This window comes from Hordeum vulgare, chromosome 7H (assembly GCF_904849725.1).
Source record: "Hordeum vulgare subsp. vulgare chromosome 7H, MorexV3_pseudomolecules_assembly, whole genome shotgun sequence".
NCBI lineage: Eukaryota > Viridiplantae > Streptophyta > Magnoliopsida > Poales > Poaceae > Hordeum > Hordeum vulgare.
The window spans coordinates 418,183,869-418,196,926 of record NC_058524.1 but is presented as its reverse complement, the minus strand read 5'-3'; the positions used below and the strand labels follow the sequence as shown (position 1 = coordinate 418,196,926).

The 13,058-nt window shown below is 49.5% G+C and overlaps 1 protein-coding gene across 1 annotated transcript; it reads right to left on the bottom strand.

Annotated features, from left to right (window-relative positions):
* Positions 1 to 696: 696 nt before the first annotated feature.
* Positions 697 to 1,830, bottom strand: LOC123411517 (putative cyclin-dependent kinase F-2). Its single transcript, XM_045104480.1, has one exon. The coding sequence runs from the start codon at positions 1,828 to 1,830 to the stop codon at positions 736 to 738; it is 1,095 nt and encodes a 364-aa protein (XP_044960415.1). The 3' UTR covers positions 697 to 735.
* Between the last annotated feature and the right edge of the window lie 11,228 nt (positions 1,831 to 13,058).

Genomic DNA, 13,058 nt, shown 5'->3' with positions numbered 1-13,058 from the left:
TATTACTATATAAGAACGATGATATCTTGAGAAACATTTGAGATTAATGGCTGCAACAGCTAGTGGCCGGCGCATGCATGCAGTTCCTGGAAAGAAGACGACGCATGCCACATCGATGTGCACGTCATTCCTTACCGTGTGTCTTGAGGTACCCCACTATATAGGATCTCTCTATCGATCGAATCCGAAATTAGGTTGCAGCGAGGAGACACTCTGGAGGTCGGTCAGTTGCACGTCCCACTCAATGTGCTTGATTCGGACGAAAAGGCGTAACGCTGGTTACGTAGGGACACACAATACACGCGGTACAGTACTAAGAACTAGACAAACTAAGGTCTTGATTGATCGGCTTCATTGATCGCAACTCTTTTTACTGGATTTTTTTAGGGAATTTTTAGTGGTTAGATGGTGCATAACATTGTTAAACTAACCGTCATAACATTAGATGGTGCATAACATTGTTAAACTAACCTTAGGCGCCACCACAATAGCCATCAAAAGAAAAAAATGATAAATCACTTCCATCGAGTTCGAGACGACTTCACTTCTGATATGCAGTTTAGCGGATCTTTAAAATGGCTTGCCAAAGGCGAAACCATAACCGCCCAACTCTTAAATACAACACTTCAGCAATGACAAATTTGTCCCCTTAAAAAAAAGTAATGATAAACTTGGGTTATTTTTAGGGGAATAAAATTGGGTATCTATCTTTTCTAAATGTAAAGCATGTAAATCCTATTTCTCTGGTAGGACTCCAACCACGCACGACTTGAAGAAACCGGCAAAGCCGCGTCGGCAGTTATGGAACCAAGGCTTCTGGAGCGCCTCTGCTGCAGTAAGCCGCTTCTCCGGGTTGCTCTCCAACAGCCCGCTGAGCACCTCGAAGCCGGCTGCCGACAACTTGCGACTGGGAAACTTGTGTCGAAGGCGGCTGATGCCTCTGCCACCAGGCAGCTTTGATTTTTGGCCTGACGCTACCCCTGAGTATCCAGACCAGTCCTTGATCCCCTCTGTGCCGACGATGCCAAACACTTTAGCCATGATCTCTATGTCCGACTCACCATCGAATGTGGAGACGCCGGTGTCCGAGAGGAGGTCGGCCATTATGCATCCAAGCCCCCACGTGTCCACGCGATCGTCGTACTCGCAAGAGTGCAGGAGGAGCTCCGGTGCGCTGTACGGTGTCAGGATAGTCACCTCCGGCTGTCTTTTGCTCCGCCCTTTCATGGACATCCCGAAACCGCCGATCTTGTAGACTATGCGGTCCTCCTTGAGCTCGCCGCTAACATCGGCTTCGACGGGCCCCTTCTTGGGCTTCTGCTTCCTGTCCTCGGTGCCGTCGTCGAGGAGCACGTTCTCCGGCTTGATGTTGAGGTGCAGGACGCCCACGGCGTGCACGGCCGTCACCCCCTCCACGAGCTGCTTCATGATCCGGCGCACCTCGTCCTCGGAGAAGGGCCTACGACGACGGACCCGGCGCTGCATGTAGCCACGTAGGTTGAGGCGCCCGACGTAGTCCATCACGATGAAAGAATCGCTAGCCTCGCGTTGGCATGCGGCAACGCAGGTTGCGCGGCGCTGCACGATCGAGGGGATGCCGCGGCACGCGCCCAGGCACATGGCCTCCCGCATGACCTCCGGCAGGCCGGAAATAATGAAGCCGTAGTCCCCGCTCCCGCTGAACCGCTTGACGGCGACGATCAGGTTGTCCTCGGTGTCCCACGCCTTGAACACTTCACCGTTGATGCCCTCACCCAGCTTCTCCAGCCGCTCGTACCGCGCCATGGTGAGAGGCCAGGCTGCCTCTTTCTTTCCAGCGGAAGCCGCCATGGCGTCCGGGCCAGTGCACGCAGGTTCGATCGCCAGGGAGGCAACTAACGAGTCAAGGCAGGGAGGTGGATCACTAACGAGTTGACGTATATATAACATATGCCATGGGCTGCGGGCGACATCTGAACTCGGAGTGGAAACCGATCTTCTCACGAATCCTCTGCTGGCCTCCTCATTCGCGCTCTCTCTCCTAAGCCTTCTGTCTTCTGTTCCGGTGTTGCAGTCTGCAGAGGCGATGGCATCGAGCAGCTCCGCCAACTTCTCCGTGCGCGGCCGCCGATGCAGCTTCGCCTCCACTCCCTCGCCTGCAGCGGTGGTGGTCCACGGTGCCGTCACCATCTTCCTCGGCAGGAGCAACGCGCCCGACGCTGCTCTGCTGTTGCCGTCAACCGCTGCTTCGCCTGTATCGTCCCAACTCAGACATCGCTGTAGCGGCCAATACGGCGAGGCGCCGTCGACGCACAGGCAGCGCGAGGACCAGAGGCCGCAGCGGCCAACACGGCGAGGCGCCGCGCCCGCACAAGCACCGCGTGGTCAGCGGCCACTACGGCGAGGCGTGGTCCGGCGGCCGTAGCCCTCGCGCTCGACCTTGCTCCTGTTCATGCCCGGGCTCCCGACCCGCATCACCAAGTTTCCCCCCTTCCCTCTTCCTTCCAATGAGTCCATAGCTGACGGCCGCCACCCTCTCTGAGCTCACGAACACCCAGATTTGACAGGGAACAGCAAATGGATGCCCTTTTCTTTTGCAGCTCTGCTATGATAAATCATGGCTAGGTAGTTCCCTTCACGCACAGCTTTGCTCACTTTCAGCATGACGAGGAAGAAGATGATTTGATTATTTTGGAAGGACTAATCCAGTGAGGATGCTTGACTAGAAAATAGAATGAATGTGGATCTGAAAAGTGAAGAAAAGAAGACCGCCTTGGTGTCTCTGTGCTCAGATTTTGTAGGGGAATCTCTGAACCAATAGATGAATTGCATCTTGGTAATTCAGAGCAGCAAAAAATTCAGAGGAGCAACACTCTGCTCTGAATAGAGATCAGGAGAAAATCACACCTGCAAGCCACCAATTCTGCAGATCATAACAGGAGCAGCAACAGGACAATCCATTTTGCAAGCCTCAATTGACAAATTCTGTTCCTGTAGAATAAAGATCAGGAGCACATCTGCTCCTTTAGAGAGAAAAACAAAGAAAGCATCAATAATTTGCATGTTCTGGCATTAATCCCAGCTTGTTTTTCCTTGATCTATTTTCAATGAACTGTATTGCTAATTTGCTATGTTCTGATATTAATCTCAGCTTGTCTTTTCTCACTAGTATGTTCATTGATCTCAGCTTGATCTATTCGTTATCTCTGAATTTCTAATAGAGTCTACATACTGCAATTTTTTTTTAAACTACTGAATTATGTTGTCACTATGAGTTATCTTGGAATATCAAATCTCGGCTAGATAGAGTTAGATGCAGTATATTAGATGGAGTATATTAGATGGAGCTAGATGTAGCACTGCCAAAATTCAAAATTGTTTCAGTGAATAGACATAAACGACTAGCAATTCATTTTGTAAAGGGAATCTCTCAACCAGTGGCATTTCTGGAACCAATAGAAGAAATGCATCTCTGTACCAATAGAAGAAATGCATCTCTGAACCATTGCGTTTTTAGGTTTGCTCCTGATCTTTATAATGTTGGCAGCAGTTCACAAGGCCAGTGTTCAAAATATCTTAGGACCTGTTTGAGTGTGCATTGCTGTTCTTATCTTTGGCAGCAGCAGCTCACAAGGCCAGTGTTAAAAATATTTTAGGTTTGCTGTTCTCATACTGTTCTGGGTGTGCAATCATGTTCTTAGCGTAACGCGAGTCGAGCGGTAGCGACGACGGACGCCGAGACGATCCCGTGACACCACTGACCCCCTGTCTTAGCGTAACGCGAGTCGAGGCGGACGTCGTCGCTACTGCGATGACGGACGCTGAGACGAGCCCATGACACCACTGCCCCCTGTCTTACCGTTCCACGAGTCGAGACGCCGCGACGACGGATGCAGAGACGAGCCCGTGACACCACTACCCCCCTGTCTTAGCGTAAAGCGAGTCGAGGCGGACGTCGTCGCGGTAGCGAAGACGGACGCCGAGACGAGCCCATAACGCCGAGACGAGTCCGTGACACCACTGCCCCTATCTTAGCATAACGTGAGTCGAAGTGGACGTCGTCGTGGCGCCGAGACGAGCCCGTGACACCACTTCCCCCCTGTCTTAGCATAACGCGAGTCGAGGCGAACATCGTCGCGTCAGCGACGACGGACGCCGAGACGAGCCCGTGACACCACTGCCCCTGTCTTAGCATATCGCGAGCCGAGGCGGACGTCATCGCGATAGCGACGACGGGCGCTGAGATGAGCCCGTTACACCGCTGCCCTCCTGTCTTACCGTAATGTGAGTCGAGGCGGACGTCGTTGCGGTTGCGACAACGGAAGCCGAGACGAGCCCGTGACACCAGTGCCCCCTGTCTTAGCGTAGCGTGAGTCGAGGCGGACGTCATCGCGGTAGCGACGACGGACGCTGAGATGAGCCCGTGATACCGGTGCCCCTCTATCTTAGCGTAACGCGAGTCGAGGCCGACGTCGTTGCGGCAGCGACGACGGACACCGAGACGAGCACGTGACCCCAATGCTCCCCTGTCTTACCGTAACGCTAGTCGAGGCGCCGCGACGAAGGACGCCGAGACGAGCCCGTGACACCACTCCCCCTGTCTTACCGTAACGCTAGTCGAGGCGCCGCGACGACGGACGCCGAGACGAGCCCGTGACACCACTGCCCCTTGTCTTACCGTAACGCTAGTCGAGGCGCCGCGACGAAGGATGCTAAGACGAGCCCGTGACACCACTGCCCCCATCTCTTAGCATATCACGAGTCGAGGCGGACGTCATCGCGGTAACGACGACGGACGCCGAGACGAGCCCGTGACACCCTACCCCCTGTCTTAGCGTAACACGAGTCGAGGTGGATGTAATCGCGGCAGCGACGACGGACGCCGAGACGAGCCCGTGACACCGCCTCCCCCTTGTCTTAGCGTAACGCGAGTCGAGCCGGACGTCGTCGCGGTAGCGACGACGGATGTCGAGACGAGCCCGTGACACCATTGCCCCCGTCTTAGCATTACGCTAGTCGAGGCGGACGTCGTCGCGGCAGCGACGACGGACGCCGTGACGAGCCCGTGACAACACTGCCCCCTATATTAGAGTAACGCGAGTCGAGGCGGACGTCGTCGCGGCAGCGACAACGACCGCCGAGACGAGTCGGGACACCACTGCCTCCCTGTCTTAGCGTAACGCGAGTCAAGGTGGACGTCGCCGCGGCAGCGACGACGGACGCCGAGACGAGTCTGTGACACCATTGCCCCCTTGTCTTAGCGTAACGCGAGTCGAAGCGGATGTTGTTGTGGTGCCGAGACGAGCACGTGACACCACTGCCCCCTGTTTTAGCGTAACGCGAGCTGAGGCGGACGTCACACCGGTAGCGACGACGGACGCCGAGACGAGCTCGTAACACCGCTGCCCCCTGTCTTACTGTTACATGAGTCGAGGCGGACGTCGTAGCGGTTGTGACGACGGACGCCGAGACGAGCCCTTGACACCGTTGCCCCCTGTCTTCATGTAACGCGAGTCGAGGCGGACGTCGTCGCGGTAGCGACGACGGACGCCGAGACGAACCCGTGACACCGCTGCCCCCCTGTCTTCGCGTAACGCGAGTTGAGGCGGACGTCGTCGCGGTAGCGACGATGGACACCGAGACGAGCCCGTGACACCGGTGCCCCCCTGTCTTAGCGTAACACGAGTCGAGGCGGACGTCGTCGCGGTAGCGACGACGGACCCCGAGACGAGCCCGTGACATTGGTGCCCCCTTGTCTTAGCGTAACGCGAGTCGAGGCGGACGTCCTCCCTGTCTTAGCGTAACGCGAGTCGAGGTGGACGTCATCGCGGCAGCGACGACGAACGCCGAGACGAGTCTGTGACACCACTGCCCCCTTTCTTAGCGTAAGGCGAGTCAAAGCGGACGTCGTAGCGGCGGATGTCCTCGTGGCGTCGAGACGAGCCCATGCCACCACTTCCCCCCACGAGTCTAGGCGGACATCGTTGCGTCAGCGACGACGGACGACGGGACGAGCCCGTGACACCACTTCCCCCCTGTCTTAGCGTAACACGAGCCAGCGCGGACGTCATCGCGGTAGCGACGACGGACGCCGAGACGTGCTCGTTAAACCGCTGTCCCCCTATCTTACCTTTACGCGAGTCGAGGCGGACGTCGTAGCGGTTGCGACGACGGACGCCGAGACGAGCTCGTGACACCGCTGCCCCCTGTCTTCGTGTAACGCGAGTCGAGGCGGACGTCGTCGCGGTAGCGCCGACGGACGCCGAAACAAGCCCGTGACACCGGTGCCCCCCTGTCTTAGCGTAACGCGAGTTGAGGCGGACGTCGTCGCGGTAGCGACGACGGACCCCGAGACGAGCCCGTGACATCGGTGCCCCCCTGTCTTAGCGTAACGCGAGTCGAGGCGGACATCGTCGCGGTAGCGACGACGGACCCCGAGACAAGCCCGTGACATCGGTGCCCCCTGTCTTACCGTAATGCGAGTCGAGGCGGACGTCGTCGCGGTTGCGACAACGGACGCCGAGACGAGTCCGTGACACTGGTGCCCCCCTGTCTTAGCGTAGCGCGAGTCGAGGCGGACGTCGTCACGGTAGCAATGACGGACGCCAAGACGAGCCCGTGGCACCGGTGCCCCCAGTCTTAGCGTAACGCGAGTCGAGGCGGTCGTCGTTGCGGCAGCGACGACGGACGCCGAGACGAGCACGTGACCCCACTGCTCCCTGATGACCCACAAGTACAGGGGATCAATCGTAGTCGTTTCTATAAGTAAGAGTGTCTAACCCAACGAGGAGCAGAAGGCTCTGATAAACGGTTTTCAGCAAGGTAATAACTGCAAGCACTGAAAGTAGCGGTAACAAGTGATGGTGTAGTGAGGTGAAATGTAGCAAGCAAAAAGTAACAAGTAACAAGTAGTAGCAACGGTGCAGCAAGTGGCTCAATCCCTTTTGTAGCAAGGGTCAAGCCTGAACAAAGTCTTATAGGAGGAAAAACGCTCCCGAGGACACACGGGAATTTCTGTCATGCTAGTTTCATCATGCTCATGTGATTCGCGTTCGTTACTTTGATAGTTTGATATGTGGGTGGACCGGCGCTTGGGTACTGCCCTTACTTGGGCAAGCATCCCACTTATGATTAACCCCTCTCGCAAGCATCTGCAACTACGAAAGAAGAATTAAGACAACGTCTAACCATAGCATTAAACTAGTGGATCCAAATCAGCTCCTTACGAAGCAACTCATACACTGGGGTTTAAGCTTCTGTCACTCCGGCAACACATCATCTACTTACTACTCCCCAATGCCTTCCTATAGTCCCAAATATGGTGAAGTGTTATATAGTTGACGTTCACATAACACCACTAGAGGAAAAGACAACATACAACATATCAAAGTACCGAACGAATATCAAATTCACATGACTATTATTAGCATGACTTATCCCATGTCCTCAGGAACAAAAGTAACTACTCACAAAGCATAATCATAATCATGATCAGAGGTGTAATGAATAGCATCAAGGATCTGAACATAAACTCTTCCACCAAGTAATCCAACTAGCATCAACTACAAAGAGTAATCAACACTACTAGCAACCTTACAAGTGCCAATCGGAGTCGCGAGACGGAGGTTGGTTACAAGAGATGAACTAGGGATTGGAGAGGAGATGGTGTTGATGAATATGTTGATGAAGATGCCTCCCCTCCGAAGAGAGGAGTGTTGGTGATGACGATGGCGACGTTTTCCCCCTCCGGGAGGGAAGTTTCCCCGGCAGGACCGTCCTGCCGGAGCTCTAGATTGGATCTGCTCAAGTTCCGCCTCGTGGCGGCGACGAAACCTTTAAAGAGCTCCCAATTTATTTTTTCTGGAACGGAACCATTCATATAGAAAAAGAGGGGGGCCAGTGGACCGTCAGGGAGCCCACAAGCCCTGTAGCCGCCACCAGGGGGGTGGCGGCTACCACGCTTGTGGCGCCCTGGTAGCTCCCATCTGGTACTTCTTTCGCCCAGTATTTTTTTATTATAATCTCAAAAAATTCCACGTAAATTTTCAGGGCATTTGGAGTTGTGCAGAATAGTGGACTAAGATTTGCTCCGTTTCCAGTCCAGAATTCCAGCTACCTGAATTCTCCCTCTTCAATTAAACCTTGCAAAATAAGAGAGAAAAGGCATAAATATGGTACCACAAAGTAATATAACAACCCATAAAGCGATAAATATCAACATGAAAGCATGATGCAAAATGGACGTATCAACTCCCCCAAGCTTAGACCTCGCTTGTCCTCAAGCGAAAACCAAGTTCCATAAACATGTCCACATGTTTAGGGACGAAGGTGTCGATAAAACATAATACGGACATGAGGGCATCACGATCACACATAGAACAACAATACATCATAAAGATTCTTATGGGAATGTAACAATTCCTTCACAAAGCAAAGTATGAAGCAAAAACCTTACCGAGAAGTAACCAACAACAGTCCAAAGTCATAGAAGCAATTGCAATTTATCATAACATCAGAAAGAGTCAAATAAGAGCTTGTAAGGCAAACCCACATACTCAATCATCTCTTTTGTTTTCCACAATTGTTACAGCTCACGTGGTACTCATGGTGTCAAAGTTTCAGCTGGCACAGAGGAAGATAGGGGCTTATTACTTCTTATTAATTGCAACAATCACTGAGGTCTATGTTAATGTATTCTCAACAAGTTTCAATCATCATACATGTCATATGTGAAGCTATCACTTTCCATAAGATCAACTCATGATCTTTCATGCTATCGTTCTTTTCATACTTTTCATCATGGCACAAAGCAAAGCCCTTGACTAAGATACTCTTTATTATATAGCTCGAATACATCGGGGGAGACACAAAGCAAAAGACTCAAACTGAACATTAAAGACTTATTCCACTAAGAGAAGAAATAAAAACTGAAAAGGAAAGAACTAAAACAAAGGTAAAAGCAAAAGATATAAAGGTGATACGATACCAGGGCAACTCCCCCAAGCTTGGAAAAATCCAAGGGGATTGCCCATACCAATGCTTAGTTGTCTTCCTTTGGTGGTGAAGGTGGTGGAGTTGTTGCCTTTGATTCCAAGAGAGCTATCAATCTTTGATTTATACCTTTGAGATCTGCGACATGGTTTTCCAGCAAAACAACTTCACGAGAAAGGGAAATATTGCGAGCACGAGTTGTTTCGCAAAACCTCAAGATTTCAATCAAGGATGGAGACAGCACGTGGAGGAAGGGCTGGAGAAAATATAGTCCTTCAATGTCTTCAATGTTGAACATAGGTTGAACTTCCTCCCTAGCTTGGGTTTTCTCCTTAGCTTTGTCCCTGGCTTCTGTGACTTCTACTCTTTTCAGATCAGCATCTACTTCTTCATGAACTTGGGGAAGATCATTCTCCCCAACAGATTCCTGAGACATCTTTGCTCTAAATCTGCGGCAGACAACAAGCTCGAAACGAAAACAGAGGAAAACTGCGCGATACGGAGATCAAAACCTTCGGGCGAATATATAATGATTTTTTCTGGACCAGAAGGAGTGCTCCGCAAGAAAACGGAGTCCGGGAGGCACACGAGGTGCCCACAAGCCCCCTAGCCACCACCAGGGGGGTAGGTGGCGGCTACCAAGCTTGTGGACACCTCGTGCGCTCTTCGAACTGCTTTTTATTTTTCTAATTTTCCAAAAATTCCAAAACGGAGGAAATTTCCTATTGGAAAAGCTTCGGAGTCCAATTTATTACTGAAACAGACACCTCTCCGTTTTCAGGGTCTGAAACAGGGTGATAAACATCTCTTATATACTCCTCTGGAGTTATGATATTGATGATATTTGTCTCAACATTTATGGGAGTACCGGAGATATAATGCTTGATTCTTTGCCCATTTACCACTCTAGGAAAATTTCCTTCCGTGTTATTGATTTTGATGGCACCGGAACGATATACTTCCTCGATAACGTAAGGACCTTCCCATTTAGAGAGAAGCTTGTCTGCGAAGAATCTTAAACGAGAATTGTACAGTAGGACATAATCACCTACATTGAACTCTCGTTTCTATATTCGTTTATCGTGCCATCTCTTAACCTTTTCCTTGAACAACTTGGCATTCTCATATGCTTGGGCCCTCCATTCATCTAACGAGGTGATATCAAACAACCGCTTATCACCGGCAAGTTTGAAATCAAAGTTGAGCTCTTTGATTTCCCAATAAGCTTTGTGTTCCAGCTCAAGAGGTAAATGACAGGCCTTACCATAAACCATTTTATACGGCGACGTGCCCATGGGATTCTTATAAGCAGTCCTATAAGCCCATGGTGCATCGTCAAGTTTGCTAGACCAATTCTTTCGAGATCTATTGACGGTCTTTTGTAAGATCAATTTGATCCCCCTATTACTCAACTCCACTTGACCACTAGACTGAGGATGATAAGGAGATGCAACTCTATGGTTGACATCATACTTAGCGAGCATCTTGAGGAAAACCATGAATGAAGTGTGAACCGCCATTAGTCATCAAATATCTAGGGACTCCAAATCTTGGGAAAATGACTTCTTTAAGCATCTTAATAGAGGTGTGGTGATCAACATTTGTAGTGGGGATAGCTTCTACCCACTTAGTGACGTAATCCACATCAACTAAGATGTGAGTGTACCCATTGGAACTTGGGAAGGGTCCCATATAATCAAAACCCCAGACATCAAATGGTTCAATGACAAGTGAATAGTTCATAGGCATTTCCTGACGCTTACTGATGTTCCCTATTCTTTGGCATTCGTCACAAGACAAGACAAACTTACGGGCATCCTTGAAGAGAGTGGGCCAATAGAAACCTGATTGCAATACCTTATGAGCAGTTTTGTCTCCAGCGTGGTGTCCTCCGTAGGCTTCGGAATGACACTTCTGCAAGATCTGTCCCTGTTCATGTTCAGGCACACAACGTCTAATAACACCATCTACTCCTTCCTTATAAAGGTGAGGATCATCCCAAAAGTAGTGTCTCAAATCAAAGAAAATTTCTTCTTTTGCTGATAGGTGAAACTGGGTGGTATGTATTTGGCTACGATATAATTTGCGTAATGAGCATACCACGGTGCACTATGTGAACTGCGGATGACATTAATTTGCTCATCAAGGAAGCTGTCATCAATAGGTCGTGGGTCATCAAGGACATTCTCTAGCCTAGACAAGTTATCTGCTACGGGGCTATCAGCACCCTTTCGGTCAACAACGTGCAAATCAAATTCCTGTGGCAAGAGAACCCATCTGATCAGCCTAGGCTTAGCGTCCTTCTTCTCCATAAGGTACTTAATAGCAGCATGATCAGAGTGAATAGTGATTTTGGAGTCAACTATATAAGATCTGAACTTTTCACATGCAAACACGACTGCTAAGAACTCCTTTTCCGTAGTGGCATAGTTTCTTTGGGCACTGTCTAGAGTTTTACTAGCATAGTGAATAACATTCAACTTCTTGTCAACTCTTTGTCCTAGAACAGCACCAATAGCATAATCACTAGTGTCGCACATGATTTCAAAGGGAAAGTTCCAGTCAGGTGGTTGAACAATAGGTGCGGTTATCAAAGCCTTCTTAAGTATTTCGAAAGCTTCCTCACAATCATCATCAAAAACAAAAGGAACATCCTTCTGCAAGAGGTTGGTAAGAGGCCTAGAAATCTTAGAGAAGTCTTTAATGAACCTTCTATAGAAACCAGCATGACCTAGGAAACTTCGTATACCTCTGATATCTATGGGGCAAGGCATTTTCTCAATTGCATCAACCTTAGACTTATCAACTTCAATGCCTCTTTCAGAAATTTTGTTTCCTAAGACGACGCCTTCATTAACCATAAAGTGGCACTTCTCCCAATTCAAGATGAGGTTGGTATCTTTGCATCTCTGTAAGATTCGATCAAGGTTGCTGAGGCAATCATCAAAGGAAGACCCGTAAATGGAGAAGTCATCCATGAAAACCTCGACAATCTTTTCACAAAAGTCTGAGAATATAGACATCATGCATCTTTGAAAGGTGGTAGGTGCATTGCATAACCAAAAGGCATACGTCTATAAGCAAAGGTACCGAAGGGGCAGGTGAAAGTGGTTTTCTCCTGATTAGATTGTGCAACAGGTATTTGCGAGAAACCTGAATAACCGTATAGAAAGCAAAAGTGTGTGTGTTTGGATAGCCTTTCTAGCATTTGGTCGATAAACGGCAAAGGATAATGATCTTTCCTGGTTGCCTTGTTTAGTTTCGGGAAGTCTATCACCATCCTATAGCCAGTAATAATCCTTTGTGGGATTAGTTCATCCTTATCATTAGGAATGACGGTGATACCTCCCTTCTTAGGTACGCAATGTATTGGACTTACCCAATCACTATGAGCAATAGGATAAATGATTCCTGCTTCCAGAAGCTTTAATATTTCTTTTCTAACGACCTCTTTCATCTTAGGATTTAATCTCCTTTGATGATGAGCAACTGGTTTAGAATCAGGATCGGTTTTACTATTGTGCTGACATAGAGTGGGACTAATACCCTTAAGATCATCAAGAGTATATCCAATAGCAACACGGTGCTTCCTCAGAGTTTTTAGTAACTTCTTCTCTTTGTGCTCTGAGAGGAGAGCACTAATAATAACAGGATATAACTCCTTCACATCAACATAGGCATACTTAAGAGTATCAGGCAACTGTTTAAGCTCGAACATAGGATCACCCTTTGGTGGGGGAGGATCCCCAAGCAGTTCAACAGGCAGATTATTCTTGAGAATAGGATATTGTTCTAAGATAATTTTATCTATCTCATCTCTTTCCTCCATATGCATATCATTTTCATGCTCAAGCAAATATTGCTCTAAAGGATCCGTAGGAGGTACGGCAATAGATGCAAGAGCGATGATTTCATCCCTACGAGACGACTCTTTTTCATGGGGTTGTCTTCGGAACTTGGAGAAGTTAAATTCATGAGACACACCCTCGAAACTAACTGTGACAGTCTGCTTAATGCAATCAATGTGAGCATTGACAGTGTTGAGAAAGGGTCTACCAAATATGATGGGACAAAAGCTATCTTGTGCA